The sequence below is a fragment of the Tasmannia lanceolata genome, unplaced genomic scaffold (genome assembly GCF_043159265.1).
Source record: "Tasmannia lanceolata isolate RefF3 unplaced genomic scaffold, GAP_Taslan_0.1 ptg000007l, whole genome shotgun sequence".
In the NCBI taxonomy this organism is placed as follows: Eukaryota; Viridiplantae; Streptophyta; class Magnoliopsida; order Canellales; family Winteraceae; genus Tasmannia; species Tasmannia lanceolata.
Genome location: NW_027518684.1, coordinates 11,100,449 through 11,120,089, shown reverse-complemented (window position 1 = coordinate 11,120,089; position 19,641 = coordinate 11,100,449). Strand labels below are relative to the sequence as shown.

The window sequence follows — 19,641 nt, the reverse complement described above, 5'->3', positions numbered from 1 at the left end:
TAGGAACTCTGTTTCTGTAAGCCTGTCTGATTTTTTTTAAAGGATATGTGAAAAGGGGAAGTTTTTTTTATGGCATCCTCACCAGGTACATGGAAAAAATGCAATTGGGTCATATTATTGGATGATTCAAACCGTTCATTTGTTGGGCCCGGATATACCTAGGATACACACTAAAACATTTCTCAGTAGGATGATTTAACCCTCTACATATCAGATGGTTAGGATCATCCTATCGAGATGATTTTTGGGGCACGACCTATTAAAGTTGGCAGCCCAACAAATAACCAGTCTGAATCTTCTTAGAATGTGAGCCCACTACATTTTTTTTTTATACTCACGTATACGTGCAGGCGTAATATGTGTCGGTGCACTCGAGCGCACCGAGCTTATGGTGCGCGTGAGTGCCCAATCACACGTGGGCCCACTTTATGAGGATGATCCAAAGCATTCATTTGAAAGGCCCTTACATAGATGAGGTGTGTACCAAAAATCAGCTCCATAGGATCATCCTAAGCCATCCATTTGTGGAGGTCAAAATGGACAGACACAGTTTGTCCACAAATCTGCCCATTTTTTCCCTCCACTTTTGGAGGAGTTAGGATGATTCAATGGACCTGATTTTTGGTACACATCCTATCTATGATAATGCCTTGCAAAAGAATGGTTTGGATCACCACAAAAAATATGGGACCCATGTGATTGGACACTCGAGCGCACCATAAGCTTGGAGCGCTCGAGTCGAGCGCACCAACACTTTCATCATATAGAAACTCATCAAGATATATTATAAGGTGTCCGCACATACTTGAACGTATCTTTTTACAAAGTACAGTACCCTTTTGTTCGCCCAGATCAAGGGTCCCAAATGATGCACACGTCCCCATGTGGGGTACAATCTTGATCCATGGGTTCGATTGTCATCGTAGTCAAACTCTAGACTAAACTAGCAAAACCCAAGATTTTCTCCGATTTTATTTTGAGAACAATTTGACTGAACTCCCCATTCGTGGACCCAAAATCAACAAACGGATATTCAGGAATTTGAAGAATTCAAAGCCCTTGTATAAACCGTCCCCTAGACACCTAAACACAGCGAAACTCACAAAACGGTTTCTTGGAAACACAGCCACATGCATTTCATTGTATTTCCTCTATTCTCTCCTTCAAGGCCATCGACAAAGCAAACCATATTCTTCTCATGGATCAAAACACATTGTTCTCCTTCAAAACTTTCAAAAAACGAGATAGCCTATGCTCTCTCCTCTCTCTTTTATTCTGTCCTTCAAGGCCATCGACAAAGCAAACCATATTCTTCTCATGGATCAAAACACATTGTTCTCCTTCAAAACTTTCAAAAAAGAGATAGCCTATGCTCTCTCCTTTCTCTTTCTCCTACTCTCTTTTCTTGTTATCTTTGATATCATAGAGTCCTTCCAACCTCAAGATCTCGCCCGCATTGGTTTCCTGTCTGAAATTCTACCCTACAACAAAAACCCAGCTTCAAAAGCTTATGATTATTCCAATGGCAGATGGGTTTGGGATGAAAGTTATCCTAACCGGTCCTACACCGAGGACTGCCCATTTCTCGACATCGGCTTTCAGTGCCATCGAAACGGACGGTCGGATAGAGATTATCTCAAATGGCGATGGCAGCCTGACGGCTGTGATCTTCCAAGGTAAGGATTTAATACATAGTTTGGCCTATATGACGATGGCCTAACACCAACGCACATGCAGACGCCGATGTTCATAAACTCACTAATCGCCTCAGAACTTACCGAGTCAACTCGGTCTGATTGTATGAGAAAATAAGCCTACCATTGGCTTAATTCCTATAAAACAAGTCACATTTTCCTTGATTCTGTAAGACTCAGAACTTAGAAGATCGACTACTGATGTTGAAAATGAGATCAATCATTAGATATGTTAGTGGATACAAAAACACAGTGAATTTACCACGAAATTTGATAGAATCTATAACCTTTCATAGAGATTTTTCCTAGTAACCGCCAAAATAATTTTCATTTACTGAAAAAAAATTAACTGATATCCCAAGACTCTTGCTTTGATAGATTCCCCCATCTATTTTAAATTTCTTTCATCCACTGCAACAGTTCTGAAGAAGTTTTAAATAGAAAGATGGATGAACCTCTCAAGAATCAACTCCAGCAAAGTAAAGACTGAGTGACAATTGAAAATTTTGTAAAGCACACATCATCAAATATTTGATCGTTAGAAAGATTTTAACAAATAAATGTCACATCTGCTAAGCAACACCTGGTTGAAAACTTCAATGTTTCCAAAAGAGATTGAATTCTTATGAAATTGAGTGCCAATCCATAGAAGGATAATTGCTTCTCGTAAACTTTTTTTTTTTTTTAATAGGAATTGCTTCTCATAAACATGTAACTGCCTATATTGGCTTCCTACATGTATTTCAATTGCCATTGTTGCTTTTTCTGTTTGCTAAGATTTCTTCTGATCACAGATTTAATGCGAGTGAAATGCTAGAAAGGAGCAGAGGTGGGAGAATTGTTTTTGTGGGAGATTCACTTGGGAGGAATCAATGGGAATCTCTGGTATGCATGCTTGCAAAGGCAGTTCCAAACCACTCTAGCATCTATGAACAAAATGGAAATCCCATAACCAAACATGATGGTTATCTCTCTATCAGATTCAACACTTACAACTTCACACTCGAATACTACAAGCTCCCTTTTCTGGTAATTGTAGATCACCCGCCAAAGAATTCCTCTCAAGAAATCCAAGGTGTTATTCGGGTTGACAAGCTGCATTGGCACTTCGAAAAATTGGTCGGAGCAGAAACTCTGATTTTCAATGCTGGTCATTTTTGGAATCAGGATAAAACCATAGACATGTATGCTCAAATCTCCTCCACAACTCTGTTTTTTCCTCCATTTTCATTTGTTCTCTTGCGGAATTTTGTGAGGAAATAGCCTACAGGTATTCTCAGCAGGGGTTTCTGTTTTCTGTTTCAGGGGTCGCTATTTTCAGGAAGGTGAAGCTGTAAACATGAGTATGGGTGTGGAGGAAGCATTCAGACGGTCTTTACAGACATGGAAACAATGGGTTGTTGAAAATTTAGACCTAGAAAGGAGCCATGTCTTCTTTCGAAGCTATTCTCCAGTACATTACAGGCAAGCAAAGAGTAGTAACTTCTTTGCAAGCTATGTCACAAATATCTCCGATATTTTCAAAATATAGCGATCATGACATTTTAATAAAACAACAAAATCCCGAAATAATCCCGAGAATTTAAAAAATAGTGATATTTTCATTTACCATGATAATATCGCAATAATATCACGATATTTTTATGGTATTTAACGATATTTTATTATTATTATTATATATATATATATATATATATATATATTAAATTTATATATTTTTAAATAGTTTCATTTTTATCGTTTTTTCCCAATATAAACCTGATAAATAAAACAAATTTAATATATTTTAATATATCCCGAGATCTTTCCTTGCTGAGAAATTCCTGAGAACAATATTTGTGACTTAGTTTGCAAGTGATTCCTTTATTGTGACTCTAAACTTGTAATTAGATGCATAATCATGACATGAACAATAAAATTGCAGGGGAGGAACGTGGAGGGATCGTGGTGAGTGTAAAACTAGTACTAATCCAGAAACAAATTATGCAGAACTGGAAGCAGAGCCGTGGTATAACCCAATTATTTCCGAAACAATTGAACAGATCAAGGGTGCAAAGAGAAGAGTTCAGATCCTGAACATAACATATCTAACAAAGTTCAGGAAAGACGGTCACCCGTCAATTCATCGGGAGCCAGGCACACCAGTTCCTATCATTCAAGACTGTAGCCATTGGTGCCTTCCTGGAGTCCCTGACACGTGGAATGAGCTTCTCTATGCCTATCTATTGTCGGAGGGATACACCACCAAAAAAGAAAAAATGAGAAGTAAATACAGGGTAACATAGAACATAATTCAGATAGTGTGCTGAATGAGACAACTAGTAAATGCCAATGAGAAAATGTTGAATTGAACGATGGGTCGAGGAAAAATTACTTTCCAAGCTATTAGCCCGTGTTTTCATCAGGATTCATCTCGCAGATCTCCATCTCCTTCACTTTCTCAAGCTGCCTCAAGAGATCTAACCTCTCTGGCGCATAAGTGGATGGAATCTGTCAAAAGCAAAGAACGCCGTTTATGCAAACAGTCAAAGAGTCTAATTAATACAGATTAGATGCTTCAAGGGGGTGATTACCAAGGTTTGGAAATGTAATGACATACCAGAGCAGGGACATATCTTTGGATAGCGGCCAAAATGGCTGCATGTCCAACTGCGGTAACCTGTAGATTTAGATTAACAGTTGGTAAGCTATAAGATTAGGTGATGATAAGCCCAGTTCAAGTGCTTGAAGAAGGCATAATACAAAGGCACAGGTGGATATACACGGAAATGTTTGTGATGAAAAGAATATTAGCCACGTCTACAGTGCTGGAACCATAGTTTTCATTGGATATAGATTCAGGTAAAATATTTAGTGAGGTAACATTACTACTCTACATCTACGAGTTCCTGGAAATTGCATACACGGTGTCAATATAAATAAAAGTATAAGTCATTTATGATTTCATCATGCATTCATAGAATCTTCAATCAATCATGTGTAATTTTTTTATTCCTGCAAAAATCCCTTAGAATTTTAAACTCCACTTGCATTCAGAGTGGAGGGATATTCAAAATTCATTTTAGTAACATTTTTGTCTTTTGAGATTCATTAAACTCCACTTGCATTAAGAGTGGAGGGATGTTTGAAATTCATTTTAGTAACATAGACATGTGGTGGATCAGTAATTATACATTAGAAAACAAACAAAGGAACAGAAACCTAACAAATATTTGGTTGCACAAATCTGAGGGGGGATTGAAATTTGAAATAGAAGAGTAGATTCAGCATGGAAAGAAAATGTTAGTTATACATTTAGTATTAGAAATGCCAGTGAACAACTAAAACTATGCCAGGAAAAAATATCAATCAAAACAGGATAAGTATACTCACAGGAAGAAGCATGAGAATGCCGATAGGAACTACTGATGCCAAGTCAGTTAAAGTTCTACGAAGAGCTTTCTTTTCTTTCTCTGTAATCTCATCTCCTGTGAGTGCCCTTCTGAGCAAACCCAATGCTGCCGCTATATCAATGGCTAAGAGCTGAGTTCCTTGCAATACATCCTGCTTACGCATAAGCCAAGATGATCATTTCTGAAAGTGTATTGTCTATTAAAACATACCCAACTCAACTCAACAAAACCTTTGTCCCAAACTAGTTGGAGTCTGCTTTGTCTATTAAAACATAAAATGAAAAAAATAATTCTTGAGCTGTAACAATTCATAGGCTTGAATACAGCCAATGGTAAAGGAATTCAGGTTAAAATTGATTAAGTTCAATAAGTGCATGCAAAGGCAGTAGGCACGATTTTTACACTTTTACTCATCCTACAGACCAATTTAGGACCACATTGCTTGGGTATTGCAGTTCAAATGATACATAAATAAAAAGTGGGAAATACTCATACCGTGCTAGTTTCTTTTAGTTTTTCGATGGATTTTCCAATGATACTTTCTTTTTTCTGCATCTGAACTAGTATTTGTCCTGCTGGAGTAAAATTATTTTCCTGAAAGAAAATGAACATAGCTTAGTCTGAAAAGGAAATAGTAGTCTAATGAAACAAACCAGAGAGAAGTACGAGTCAGCTTTCACGAAGAAGATTTCACACATAGAGCAAGTGTATTAAGTACTAACGGCAACAAAAACTAACCATTTCAACAAAAACAAAAAAAAAAACCACCTGTAACAAAAATTACCACACCAAAGCAAAATGAGTAGCATACAACAGTTTGCAGTTTTTTTAGCAAGTATACAGCTGTTTGCAATTGAATCAGATAATAAACAACTCATCAGTTCATTACTCAATCCAACCTATTAAAACATGAAGCTAAAACTAAATGTACATGTAAAGTAGTTCGCATGTTAAGCTTCCAAAACATCAAAATCATACTAAACACTGAAAAAATTAATAACCACTTAATCATTAAAAATTAAACTCTACTATTATATTACGAAGAACTTGTTTTTTATGACGCGGAGCTTGTTTTTTATGACTATAATAAAACAGGTGCATTCAAAGATTGACGAGGTGCAATAACAACATCCAATAGGTTACTTACCCATCCTTGTTGATTCTCAAAGCACAACTTTTACCAGATATCCAAATATTAAAATCTTTTCATACAAATTACATTTATTTGACAAACACCAATAAAAGAAGGTATTTGATTAACTTCAGTTTGTGACTCCTCTTAATGCCATGTTTTTAAAAAGGCGGTCTATCAAATTGAAGCCAGTCAACTTTCATAAAAACAAACAGATTTATTCACAAAGAGAAATGTAGGTGAGCTAAAATTGAATATTGATGGGATATCAAGGATAATCGTGGCTTATCTGGGGTCAGATCCAATAGTGAGAGGGAGAGAAAAGAGATAAGAGAGGGAGAGTGACGAGGGAAAGAAAAGAGGGGCAAGAATGAGAGAACAGAGAAGTTCGGGGGGGGGGGGGGGGGGGGAGAAGAAGAGAGATATGAGATAGGGAGAAAGAGACTAGGATTGTTAGAAATCATACCGGCAGGATTATCTTTGAGTTCTCTCATTATTATGGTATGGGAAGCAATATCTAAGCGGAAGCTAGAAGCATTCTTGATGGCCTTAGATATTGTAAAGCCTTTGGATTCTTGAATGTTTGGGTGGAATCAGATAGCAAGTTCTTAATTGACAAGATCGTTTCTAATAAGGATCCTCCTTGGTCAATTAAATACTATTGGCATGAGCTTCACTTTCTTATCCTTGATTTGAAGCCTAAAATGATGCGGCAGTTTAGAAAGGGTAACCAGGCTGCGGATCACCTTGCTAACTATGCTCACAAGTGTAAGAAAGATAATGTTTACTGGCATTTGAGAGATCTTCCTACATTGGCTAAAGGCACTGTGACATGTGATTTCTTTGGAATCCCTAGCTTTCGTAGCACATAAGATTTTTGTTTATTTGTCGGTTCTTTGTTTTAACCCTCCCAATCAATTGAGAAAGGTAAATTACATTAAAAGCCATCAACACAATCACATTTGAGGAGCAAATGAGATATTACCAAAACCCTCGTGCACTGGGCCGCCCTTTTTTTTGGGCTGATTCCAGTCAGAACGGGGTATTCCGACAAAATTTTTTGAAACACTAGAATCAGGTCAGAACACACCAGAATTTCCAATATTCAGACTGAAAAGTTTTGTATGGGTTTATGTTCAAGAATCCATTCCGGAATACTATTTTCGAAAAATTCCAACCAAAATAGAACAATATTGACAACTAAGTGATAGGACTACTCCGGATTGAATGGCCTTGACCTTGATGGGCTTCATGAGCGAGAGATCCATTAGGCAGTGACAGCTTCGAGAAATCAGTAATGTGCAGATGATGAAAAGCAATCTGGGAGTGCAGAGGGATGCTTTGACGTTGGCCACAAGCTTCCACCCAAACACTAGCAACAACTATGCAAAGGGCAAGATATAGACAAAGAGAGAGATGGAGAGAGATGAGCAAGAAAGAGAGAGATGCATAAAGAAAAAAGAGTGGAGCGTGAGAGAAAACATTTCTTGGGAGAGAAGAAAACAATAATAGACAGGATTTTCATTCAAGGTTTTTTGATGAATTTTTTTCAGAATGAAAATTTACCTCTAAATGGGGTTGCCCAGAGCTAGAAAATTCATGTTTTAAAGAAAAACTTTTCAGTGTAGTTAAGCATGCTCTAAGAGTACATTTCTACATTATAGAAGGAAAATATAGTTCGAACTTCAAAGCATGATAAAATATTAAGTTAGCATGTGAATTGGCTAGCACCTATGCCTTTGTGTACATGTGCGAAGAATAAGGAAGCATAAAAATGTTTAGGAAAAACCTCCTCCTGTTGAGTTCCATTAGTATTTCTTTGAACTCTTTTTTCAAGTTCGATTAGTTCAGTTCTTAGAAGTTCAAAGCGGTGAAATTCGTTTGACTCTGAGTTTGCATCATCCATACTAGTGCAGGTACCCTGTTCACCAGGTTCATCATCCTGCACCAATAAAGAAAAGACACATTTGTTGAAAATTAATATCTCACAAGAGCATATAGAGTCTAAAAGCCCATATCAACACTACAATCAATCATCAACAACCTATAATAGATTGATAACATATTCAATCTAATACCATTAAAAAGAACATATTCAATCTAATTGGATCAAAGTGCATTGCTAGGTTATACAGGACAAGAGTATTGAGTTAAGACCATAGTTGCCGGAAACTCCTTGGGCGGGTGGGAAACCAGAGAACATATTCAATCTAATTGGATCAAAGTGCATTGCTAGGTTATACAGGACAAAAGTATTGAGTTAAGAGTTAAGACTATGTCATGGATGTCAAAATTTGGCCTTCACATTTCATCGTATTGAAGAGTGTGTAAGGGTAGTTTAGTCATTACTTGTATGTTGAGGGGTATTGTAGTCATTGTACCATATTGCCCTACTTTGGGCCTATATATACATCATATTCATGGGAGGACTTCTTAGTGGAGACTCTCCATCCTCTCCATTCCTCTTCTTGTCTTACCTTATCTGCATTTCTAACATGGTATCAGAGCTTCAGGTTTGATCCTCAAAACAAGGATAGAAGGAAGGAAGAAGAGTCTCTCTCTCTCTCTCTCTCTCTCTCTCTCTCTCTCTCTCTCTCTCTCTCTCTCTCTCTCTCTCTCAATTTATGTGCAAATCCTTTTCCATAACCCTCCATTCTCTTTGCCGTAAAAGTAAAATCCCCAATCCATCCAAACCCAAATACCTAATCCCCAACCTCTTATTTGTTTGGGGAGTTGTAGGCAGACTTTGGGCCGGATCCTATTTTGTTTTTATTTCATTGTTAGTATATATTTTTACTTCCGGTTTGAGGTTTTGTTGTATATGTAATCTTTTATAATATATACCTATGATTTTTTGACATGGACACGGAGAGCCCGATACAGCAAACCACCAAAATTTAGAAACGAAGACACGGTTAAAACAGAAACTATTTATGATCATGATTTGTGGACACAGATTCGTTTGCCGAGTTTCAACACAGATACGAGGTGTCTAACATGGCAACCCCTAAAAATCTAGAAACGGTAACACGCCCATACATAGACCTACATACGAAATTATTGATTACTATCATAATTTGCAACAATATAAATACGGTATTTATTTAACAAACTAATAAATTTTAGGATTAACGAACTATAATTTAAAACAAATATGAGATAATCAAATAACAACATATTCATCAATTTAATCTAGTTCTCTTCAGTCTCCAATATGCAATGAGAAAGGGAGACCAATAGGATACAATGAATATAATAGTGGGATAAGAGTTTGTTTAGGGGAGGGGATATAACAACAAATATTAGTTAAAGAAAAGTCAAAAGAAGAGAATAATAGAAGAGGTAAACAAAATATTCAATAATAAAAGAGGATGTCACACTTGAGACGGTACAAAAACGTGTCGAGACGCCCACATTAAATCTGACACTTCTAACAGTACGATTAAAAGTGTCGATACGTGTGGACATGACACGACATGTGTGTCAGCAATAAATTCAACATGTCGGATAAATCATAAATTAAAGTATATGCTTGTTTGAAAGAGGAAAAAAACATTTTAGAAGCCCCATGGCCCTTGATTGCACTTAAGCCTCTTGATATTATAGATATTCCCCCTCTTTTCTAACAATATTATTGAGGTTAGGATTAACTCCTAAGGGATTTACCTTACGTATTTAGCACTTTCGTGAAAAAGTGTTTTAATGGTCATCATATTGTTCTAAGCATCTCCCCACATGTTGTATATGTTGAGAAACATTTGTCAGAGTTGAGATTTAGTTAATTATTTGTTTACAGTTATTTGTTTCTGGCATTTCCATAATACTGCATTTGTTCAAGTGTTTTGTCAGAAAAGAATTTGTTAGGACATGAATTTGTACAGTATTTATTTCCACTCTCAAGACACATATTTACGAAGATGTTAAAACTTTTTTTTTGTGCATATGCAATATAACCCTAAGTAAAATGAAAGGGATCGATACCAGTCTAAATTCCAACAAAGTAAACCAGGAATTTAGGTGAAAATAATATGACGGTGCAAACAGACGACTAGATGGCTATCATTTCTGAAGTTCAGACCTTGCTGAAGTGATGGCCTCAAGTGTTTATGTTGTTTTCAGGATTAAAACTTACCTATCAAAAAGAAAAATAAAGTAGTATTTATGTAAAGAGCATAGGCTGCTCTCCTTTAGAGGATGCTGGTCCAAAATGGGACAAGTTCGTTCAAACCCAGAACGTAAGTTGTTTTCAGAATTAATCTAATGGCAGCAATATCCCAAAGACTACACACCCAAAGTAAGAACGTTTTTATGAGCACATTTTCATGATACCTGGAGCCTAGCATGGTGAACTGGATGCACGCTAACAGAATTAAGAAAATATAACCAGAGTTTATGAGACAGTCTTTCAGCAGGAGATTCAAATAAACTATAATATAAATATGAATATTCCTTGATCACCCTACTGAACATGTTGGGCACCTAAAACAGATGCTCAAAGAGAATAGGTAAGCAGGTGGTAGAAAACACTGATCTATAGTAAACATAGGCCATACAGTTTGGTCCGCAGTCGATGACTCTGATTTCATTTTTCTTGTGGAATTAAGCACCAAGAAACGCCACAAACCAAGAGGATTACTGACCACTCTGAAAAAAAATCCCTTCATCAAAGATACTAAAACCAATAAACGAAATGTTATCTCATTTGGTCAGCTGACAGTAAATAAACCATAGTTAATAAAACCAATAAACGAAATGTTATCTCATTTGTTCCATGCAGCTGACAGTAAACAAATCATAGTTTTGATGCACCGTGGTTAAATCAAGTAAAATATGAAGAATAGATTTGATGCACTGTGGTTAAATTAAGTGATATATGAAGAAATCAAGAAAAAAGAGGATTCAACCAAGTTGTAAAGCATCAAACCTATCTGTAGGGATTCCACCTCCATTAGAATTTTTTTCACTTTTTCTCTCTGAGTATAGACTCTGCTTACTAATAGAAGACTCGGAATGACCATCATCATCTCCCTAGTTTATCAGCACAGAAAGCCCAGCACAAAATTCTTGCATCAAGACCGAAGGTTAAATAAAGAACCAGAGAACTTAAATGCAGAAAGCATGATCTACTATCAAATTAAGTTACAAAATAAACTATAAGGAAGTCGCAAACATTCCCTTTAGGACCAAATACAATGTAACTAATAATATATGCACATTCAGATTGAACCTCCACTAGCAAGAATGGAAATTATGAAGGATCCAAAAAGGATCCCAAGTTTGGGGTGAACCTCCCATAAGGTTGCCTTCCTGCCAAAGGTAGGAGCCTTTTCACAGGAAATTTTTTTTCTTATGTTTCTATTATGCTAGTGATATTCGGTGTCGTTTAAGTGTATCAACAGGGAAGCCAGAATCTAACTCCACCCAAACATAATGAAATGGGGTCAGTTGGAGGAGTGATTATCAGATAACATAGGAGACCAACACTTCAGCCATCGAATTGGTTTGCTTTCCATTGTAAATCAAAAGAAAGTAAAATGAGGACAACATAGAGAGAGAGAGAGAAGAAGAAGAAAGCCTGACGAAAACCTAATTTCCCGCAACGCTAAAGGTTGTTAGCTCCTTTTTCAGCCTGCTTTTTGGCCGTATCTTGCGGCTCCAATAATTCAATATCCTCTGACGGCATAATGGAGGAAACACCACAAAACTCCTGCGACAATTCCCTTCAAAAAGTTGCAAAACCAACCTAATTTTATTTTAAATAATTGAATCCCCAATGCTTAGTTATGATACCTTAATTCCTGATCTGATTAGAAATCAACCTTTTAAAGCCACATAATCTGAAACTACTAAAATTTCTTAAAACAGAACTACCGTTGGAAGCAGTTTGGATGCAGGAAAAAATTTATCCATGGAGTTTTCCTTCATTTCGTTAACTCATTCTCCAAAATTGAAAATTTAACATGTTTTCTAGAAAAATTATTCTTTTTACCACAGAATATTTCTTCCATGGTAATTTTTTCCCTAGATTCAAATAGACCATTAAGACAAGCAAAATGATGGCAATTATGCTAGAAACTAAAAATCTCATTCTTAGGCATAATTGGCATCGTTCAAACTTTCTATCAAGCAAATGCATTATATTGGCCTAGATATCATAGATCTCGAGAAAGTTCCGAGAGGAGTAATCATGTGTCCCACATGGATACCCAGTCCCAGTTACACATGGCGAAAGGTGGGTTGCACACATTCTTGGGCCTGAATGAAGAAATATTTGATCTTATCCAATATTTGCATCATAACAAATCTCCACAAATATGTTCTAATAAAGCAAATGGCAAGATGAGGCATCAAATTAGTGTTACTTTACCTTGTATTTTAGGTTAAATGGATGAGATCAATGTGAATGCTGATTAAAGGAGTCACCTCTAGGGAGATAACTTTGATGAGGTTATGACTGTTTGGAGATGATTTTTGAGTTGAGGATGAGTCATATCCAGTAAAAGCAAAATCAGCAGTTGAAGGACTTGCAAGTAATATTTCCTTTTCAATAAACACAAGTAGTCCCAGAACTCAAAGACGAAAAACAAGCCATGCCAGAAGTCTAGAATGCAATGTAACTAAAGATGTTCCAAAATTCATGATTTTTTACTAACAACTCCACCATTCATGTTATTATCTCATAAAATAAGAACCAATTTAAGAAAAAAAATTATCATTCAAAAAAAATTAGGAAGAAAAAACTACCTGCTGAAGTGAAGCAGCCTTTGCTCTGAAAGATGCCTCAAGAAATTCTGCCTCTTTCTTAAGTTTCCTTATCCTCTCAAGATCAGAACAAGCAGCTTTTAAATGCTCCTTTCCGGGATTGGAACTGGAAACATGTACCTCTTGAAGCAATCCTTCTAATTTCTTAAGAGCCTCTTCAACACTCTCCAATGCCTGTAACCAGATATCCATAGAATTAATAAAAAATAGGTATCTAGTTCTAATATAAAAAAATGACAAAGTGACTAGTCAACCACCATTAAGCTATTTTGAAGAAGACTTGACCAGTCTATCCATTAAATGAAGATTTAACAACCAATTACACATGAGCAGAAAAACCAATATATGCATCCTTAATCAATCTAAAAAGATGTGCAATCTCCAACATAGTTTTCCAATACACCCAACTCTATGCATCCTTCATCAATCTAAAAAAAGATGTGCAATATCCAACATAGTTTTCCTTGATCAATCTAAAAAACAAGTATTAGCTTTCGCTTGAGAGCACTTATTGCCCCATTTAAACACCTACACAGAAAAGATATCCAGCTAAAACAATATCAAATAATTTTCCAAGACGAATAGATTAATTTCTAGATTTACTTGCATTCAAATAATAAGCCTTAGTATTATTTCTAGCGTTAGTATTATTTGTTGGGATAATCAACACAAATAATAGTACGTTTTGTTATCAGTTATCACTTTTAGTACATCTCACAAAAAAGGAATAAAAAGGTTGATTCAACTAAAATTCAAATTGCAATTTGCAAGGGATGAAAGACACCTTATCAAAAGAATCTAGTTCTCCCTCAGCTGGTGAATAAGTTCCAGATTTAGTTCCGTCACCTGGATACTGCACCATATCTTCCTTCATTTGATACCTGCAACCCATTTTGGAAAATTTTGTAGACATCTGTTAATGATCTGTAAGAGAAAAAACAAATGAATATGCATATCTGATGGAGTCGCATCATATACAATCAAACAAAAAATAAAAAATATCAAGAGCAAAGAAAAGTGGCATGAACTCTAAGAACTTACTTTAGTACCCCTAATTCTTGCATGCATTCCTCTAGCTTGTTGTGTCTAAAATATACACGGTAAGCATCAAACAAAATACTTATATGATCGTTAATATTCCAATGTACAGAAAAATGAAAAAATGAAAAAAATACAAAAATACTTTGACATTCAACAACCAGAAATTCATTTACCCTCTAGAAAGGAATCTTGCTGCTTTGATATTAGACGGATTCTCAAGCCATGGACTGTACTTAATAAAGCTTTGCATCCAATAAGAGCAAACACCTAATACTTGGGCAATAGCATCTGGATTCAAATGTTGTTTACCCTTGCCGTCATGGGATTGATTCAATGTATCCAAATTATGGGGATAGAAAGGAAGCCAGTCTAACTCTTCACAGACTACCTATGAAACACACACAAAAAAAGAGAAAAAAAACAATCAAATCTTGGGAATGAAAAATGAAAATTTTATTCTAAACCATTACCAAGTTGGAAACAATTATTTACACGCTGACCTCCACATATAGCTGATAAGAACTAATGGATGCAAGCTGAGGATAATATAAAACACTGCCCCCAATAAGGTACCTGAAAAAAAAAAAACAGTAAGCCAGTAGAGCCAGCTAAAAAATAGACAAAACAACACTGCAAATCAGAGAGGCACAAGACTTCCCAATTAAAAGCAAAAAGGAAATCAAGTAGCATAAGCCACACCTTATGAAACTTTTAATAGGATCATCTATGACAATCAAGTCATTTTTCGATAAAAACGACTGTGCGCTTCTTCCCAATGCAATGAAAAACCCAAATATTGCCAAATCCTTTTCCAATACCTGCAGTGAAACAGCATAGACCAAATTATCTGCTTCTGCATATTTGTACTGCAATATTTGGTTGTCTACAACTAAATTTGAAAATACAAAAAAAGTAATGTTCTAACTCTGATGATGCATGTCTCTTTGAAAATACAAAAGTAATGTTCTTAATTATACAATTTTTTCTTCTTCATCGTGCTTTGATTTATGATTCACATATAAATGGAAGTTCATCAATGTCATTTTCCCTGGGATACACCAATGACTCTTTATAAGGATCACTCGATGGGTCTTCTGTTTGCTGCTCATAACCTAAAGTTCTGCTAGAAAATAAACTTGCTTATAAATATAGAGAAAAAACCCTATCAATGAATAAAATACAGAGATCCATAAATATAGAAATACCTTATGCAGAAACAGATGATGTCATTTCCACCAATAATATACTTTGACTCAAGAATACAGATAACTATAGTGGAAAATAAAATTTGAATCTCAAAATAGAATATGAAGTAATCATAGTAAATGTTTGCATTAGGAAGTCCTTTTCTTTTCTTTTTAATGGTAGGGAGTCTTTTATTTCTAACTGTTAGTATAAAAGATTAAATAATGCCTTCTCCAACAGTTTAAGCTTCTGGACTAATTAGTTGTTTCGCATGGTATCAGAGCCAAAGGTCCTTAGTTCAAAACTCCTTCATAGTAAAAATCCGCATGCAATGGTGAAACCCAAAAGAGAGGCCACATGTGCCACATGTAGGCCAACCCTAAAAAGAAGGGCCACACGTGAGGGGGAGTGTTAAGTCTAAAAGATTAAATAATGCCTTCTCCAACAGCTTAAGCTTTTGGAGTAATTGGTTGTTCCACACTAACCTCAATACTTTCACATGTTGTAAGCCTCAACCATATCTTCTCCCTGTCGATGGCTCGGTGCAGCTGCTGCTGTACAAGATCCACCCAGAAAGCTATTTCGTCAACATCTCGATCTTTTTTAACTCTAGAGGCTGCTGCACGAGGACCAAAATGGACTAGAAATTCTCTGCGTAGGCCAATGTCCTTCATGGAATAATAAGCTTGGCGTATAGGGATAGAATCAACAAGCTTGTCCATCAATCTACCAGTAATATCTGAGACCATGGAGAAGAACTGTGAGCACGATACTTTGGCGGGTCCCAGCTTTGTGATTGCAGCGATGCAGCTCAATGCAAGCATAAGGAGTGACACATCACTTGCATTGCCCGGGCCTACTGGTGCTCCTTTCCCGCATCTAATAGTAAAAGCCTCGTTACACAGAAATTTCTTGCCCGTGTATCATGCATTGAAATATAGACCCTCACCATACTATGGTTTGAAATTTAGGCTGAAATACCAAAATTTCAGCTGAAATCTCGGATTTTGGCTGGGATCGAAACCGTCGGCCAAATTTGGAATATTTCGGAAATTTCAGAAAAATGATTTTTTTTTTTCAAAATTTTACTAATTTTCCAAAAGTTTGGTAATTTTGGCGCCGAAATTTCGAAATAAATATGTAATTCATTTTTTGTCCCGAAATTTAAAACCTTGCACCATAAAATGACATAAAGTTTACTACATACACTGTAGAAGCAGCTGTAAAGCGAGGATCCTTTTCAAAATAATTAACGAATGTCGTCACAATCATCGGGTGTTGCTGGGACCAAAACCATTCGTAAGCTTCAGGTTGCTTGGCAGATAACTCATCCCTAATTAAACTCTCCAAAGGAGCAGATTGCCGCAATAAACTGCATTTATACAACACATTATTGCACCAACAAGTACTTGATTAAATTCCGAGCAAGATGATGGGGAAATGGTAGGCAGTAAATAATTAACATTGAACTAAAATATACTTCAAATTGGAAGATACAAATTGCATGAACAATTTCAGGTAAAATTAGACAAATGTATGCATAAAATCTTAAAATATAAAGTTGCATAAGAATGATAACCAACCTCCGTTGCACAAAAACATTAATGTCTCTGTCTCTTCTATCTCCTCGTGAGGAAATCTCAATCACTGCTTGCAGTAAAGAACACACAGCAGCCTGAAAAAGCAATTTGTGAAACTCCAACCAAGAGGTGAGATGTTGTGAACATGGCCTAAATCAAATGGTTTGAAACATATTAGTAGCATGCGTGAAATATGATAACTTCCAGTGGAAATAATAGGATCAACCTGAAAAGAAAGTGTCTTCACCCAAGCATTTTTGTCAACACCAAGCCATGCCTTCGAAAACCAAGAGATTTTTGATAATGTGCTATGCTCTCTAATGGCTAACTCAAAAACCCTTGCCGCGTCATGTAAGGACAGGGCAAGTCCATTGCTAATATCTTCACCTTGCAAAGACTCATTAAGCTTGGCCCTCATTTCCTCCATGTCATTAGAACTTGTTTGAGGGATTCCATTGATAGTTATACCATCATCAGGAGAAGCTAATGGGGAGAGATACATTATCCTTCTGGAATTAAAGAGGGGTTTTCTAAATTCCACCCTCCTGCAGCTAAGACTATGTTTATTATACTCTGAAAATGAATGCCTCAAACAGCACCACTGCTTTGAATTACCGCGATAACTTAAAAGATAGTTTAGGTCAACCACTTCCTTGCATAAATAATGAAGTCCAATATATCTTTGCCGCAGATATGGATTTGAAGTGCTGCATAAGCAATTTCAAGAATGAGCTGCAAGAAAACTCAAGGGAAATTTTCCATAGTAGATGTATCAGGAAAAACACAGAAGTTAATGATGGATACCAATCTAAAGTAAGAAAAAGAACAAGATTTTCTTTTTATCATTCGTAACACAGGTGACGCATTTTCTCAGTAAATTATACCATATTCCTGCCCACGTAACATAGATATTTATGCAATATTGCATGTCTGGCTATCTTTGAAATTAGGTTGGATGGGTAAACATTACAAAGTTAAACAGGAAACTCTAAAAAGCACAAAGGCCCTCGTCATCACAAGGTGCACAGTTACCTAGTTTACATCTCTTTTAAGAGGAGAAAGCCAACCAGGTTTATGTGCTTTAATTTGAAGATATATCGATGCAATCAATGAGACAACTGGCCCAACTCCTAGCAGCTTTGACAGACTTACTGTTTATGGAATGGACCATTAAAGAAATTTAAAGTGTATCCGTTCATTTATTACAGACTATAGCAATGAAACATCTAAAGTTTTCATCTTTTTAGCAGATAGGGAAACAAATGATTTAATTTTTCTTCCCTTTTTGTAAGTAAGCGAGTTTCAACCCACAACCTCGTGGTTTCCCATACGAGGGACCATCCAACTAAGAAATGTATCACACCAGAGGAAGATGCATAGATGTCACTAGTTACAGGGGGTACGGCACGTAAAATTAGGATCAGGACATTCAATATGCCATGATAACAAATACAATAGATTTAGTCAAAATAACTTTACAATAATGTTACAGATCTTAACCATGCAAATAAACTAAAATACAAATAAAGATTAAGAACTTATCTTGGTCGGCCACGGCGGTGATCAGCTGGGTTGGATCTTCTACTACCTCTCTAGTCTGTCTGATCTCTAATAGGTAAGATCTCCTTTGGTCAGCTTAGATGACAGTAGAGACCAATCCCTTATTTATAGAAAATACCTCCTAAAATTCCACCCACAATAGAACTCTATTTGGCTTAATTTGTTTAACCAACCATACTATCCACATCTCAATTCCCACCCCCACCCCACCACACACACACACACACACACAAACAAACAAACAAACAAAAAATCATGAAAGAAAGAGCTAGGACTGGCTACTTAGTTTGTAAGACCAGTTTGACGACAAAATCAGTTGACAGTTGATAGCACTGCAGACTGAACTAGGTACCTACGGCACAGCCTACTTCACGGAATCTAACCAACAGGATCAACATCCACTTGATTAATACAAATCTTTTATCAGGAAAGAGTAAGGTGGTATCAAAATTTTGACCTCGTCATACCTATCATTAACTAAAAATCACTAGGGCACAAGGTTCAACTGTGAATGATGAATATACTACACTATAACAATCTAAAAACTAATTCACCTTGCAATTATACATTACTAATAGGTAGTAGCAGTCTAGGCACATTAATTTATCCACTCGAATGCCACCATAAGCACATTAATTCCACAAAATGAGGGTCGACAGATAATTCAAACCACAAAAAATCAAATTAAGAAAAAAAATGACACCGATTTCCATCCTCATAGCATAAATAATCACGATTAGAAAAATTCTCAGAGAAATTGACAGAAATCCCTACCGCAAAAGTATCTAGCCATAACCCTAACTACCGTGAAAATCATAGCAAAAAAAGAGAGAGAGAGAGAGAGAGATGGGTACCTCGAGGAGATAAGATTCCGAGGCTGAAATTGAATTGCCATGGCTGATAAAATGCTATTTTCTTCTCCCCTTTGGTGAGTGAGATCTTATATAAGTGAGAGTCTCGATGAGATTTAAAAAATGCATAGAAAATGAAGAATAAGAAAGAAGGTGGGGAATGAAGCGAGGGGAATGAATGTTGTTTGGACAAAAAGAGGCGGGGCGGAGACGTGATGTTTATCGGGAGACGTGGTAAAGGCTTCCATCACATACCCAGCTCCAAATGGAGAACATAATTCAGTGTAATAGAGTATACACAAAATAGTCAGTGTAATAGAGTATACACAAAATAGTCAGTGTATATACTACTTACTACTTACTTCACTACCCCCGCTCAAAAGTTCTTTCATCACAAAATCAAATATGAAATATTCCTCCTAGGCTACAACTACTCCAACTCTC

The 19,641-nt window shown here is 36.3% G+C and overlaps 2 protein-coding genes across 6 annotated transcripts; one reads left to right on the top strand and one right to left on the bottom strand.

Annotated features, from left to right (window-relative positions):
* Positions 1–1,136: 1,136 nt before the first annotated feature.
* Positions 1,137–4,695, top strand: LOC143881874 (protein trichome birefringence-like 9). The gene is made up of 4 exons (XM_077385199.1): positions 1,137–1,676; positions 2,489–2,878; positions 3,000–3,158; positions 3,619–4,695. The coding sequence occupies exons 1-4, from the start codon at positions 1,252–1,254 to the stop codon at positions 3,977–3,979; spliced, it is 1,335 nt and encodes a 444-aa protein (XP_077241314.1). The 5' UTR covers positions 1,137–1,251; the 3' UTR covers positions 3,980–4,695.
* On the bottom strand, positions 3,676–19,482 carry LOC143881873 (uncharacterized). 5 transcript variants are annotated; one of them, XM_077385196.1, is made up of 19 exons: positions 19,201–19,477; positions 17,013–17,493; positions 16,790–16,881; positions 16,414–16,578; positions 15,692–16,085; positions 14,721–14,839; positions 14,522–14,594; positions 14,195–14,409; positions 14,022–14,066; positions 13,765–13,861; positions 12,963–13,154; positions 11,143–11,246; positions 10,772–10,862; positions 8,008–8,160; positions 5,582–5,680; positions 5,067–5,237; positions 4,294–4,353; positions 4,069–4,184; positions 3,676–3,916 (listed from the first exon to the last, which is right to left on the bottom strand). In XM_077385196.1, exons 1-18 carry the CDS (start codon positions 19,239–19,241, stop codon positions 4,080–4,082), a joined length of 2,697 nt encoding a protein of 898 aa, XP_077241311.1. In that variant the 5' UTR covers positions 19,242–19,477; the 3' UTR covers positions 3,676–3,916; positions 4,069–4,079. The 5 variants fall into 5 exon arrangements, 4 of the variants coding, with proteins under 4 accessions (XP_077241311.1, XP_077241312.1, XP_077241310.1 ...); XM_077385197.1 differs by having other exon boundaries at positions 3,676–4,184; positions 4,268–4,353; positions 19,201–19,478; XM_077385195.1 differs by having other exon boundaries at positions 3,676–4,184.
* Between the last annotated feature and the right edge of the window lie 159 nt (positions 19,483–19,641).

What these genes read in the sequence shown, in the direction of transcription:
- LOC143881874 (XM_077385199.1), top strand. Translation starts at nt 1,252, where the DNA reads ATGCTCTCTCCTCTCTCTTTTATTCTGTCCTTCAAGGCCATCGACAAA. An exon ending in CAGGATAAAACCATAGACAT is followed by an intron (nt 2,879 to 2,999) that starts GTATGCTCAAAT and finishes TTTCTGTTTCAG; the next exon opens with GGGTCGCTATTTTCAGGAAG. An exon ending in TATTCTCCAGTACATTACAG is followed by an intron (nt 3,159 to 3,618) that starts GCAAGCAAAGAG and finishes ATAAAATTGCAG; the next exon opens with GGGAGGAACGTGGAGGGATC.
- LOC143881873 (XM_077385195.1), bottom strand. Translation starts at nt 19,241, where the DNA reads ATGGCAATTCAATTTCAGCCTCGGAATCTTATCTCCTCGAG. An exon ending in AATGTTTTTGTGCAACGGAG is followed by an intron (nt 16,579 to 16,789) that starts GTTGGTTATCAT and finishes GTATAAATGCAG; the next exon opens with TTTATTGCGGCAATCTGCTC. An exon ending in GGTGGAATCCCTACAGATAG is followed by an intron (nt 10,863 to 11,142) that starts GTTTGATGCTTT and finishes ATTTTTTTTCAG; the next exon opens with AGTGGTCAGTAATCCTCTTG.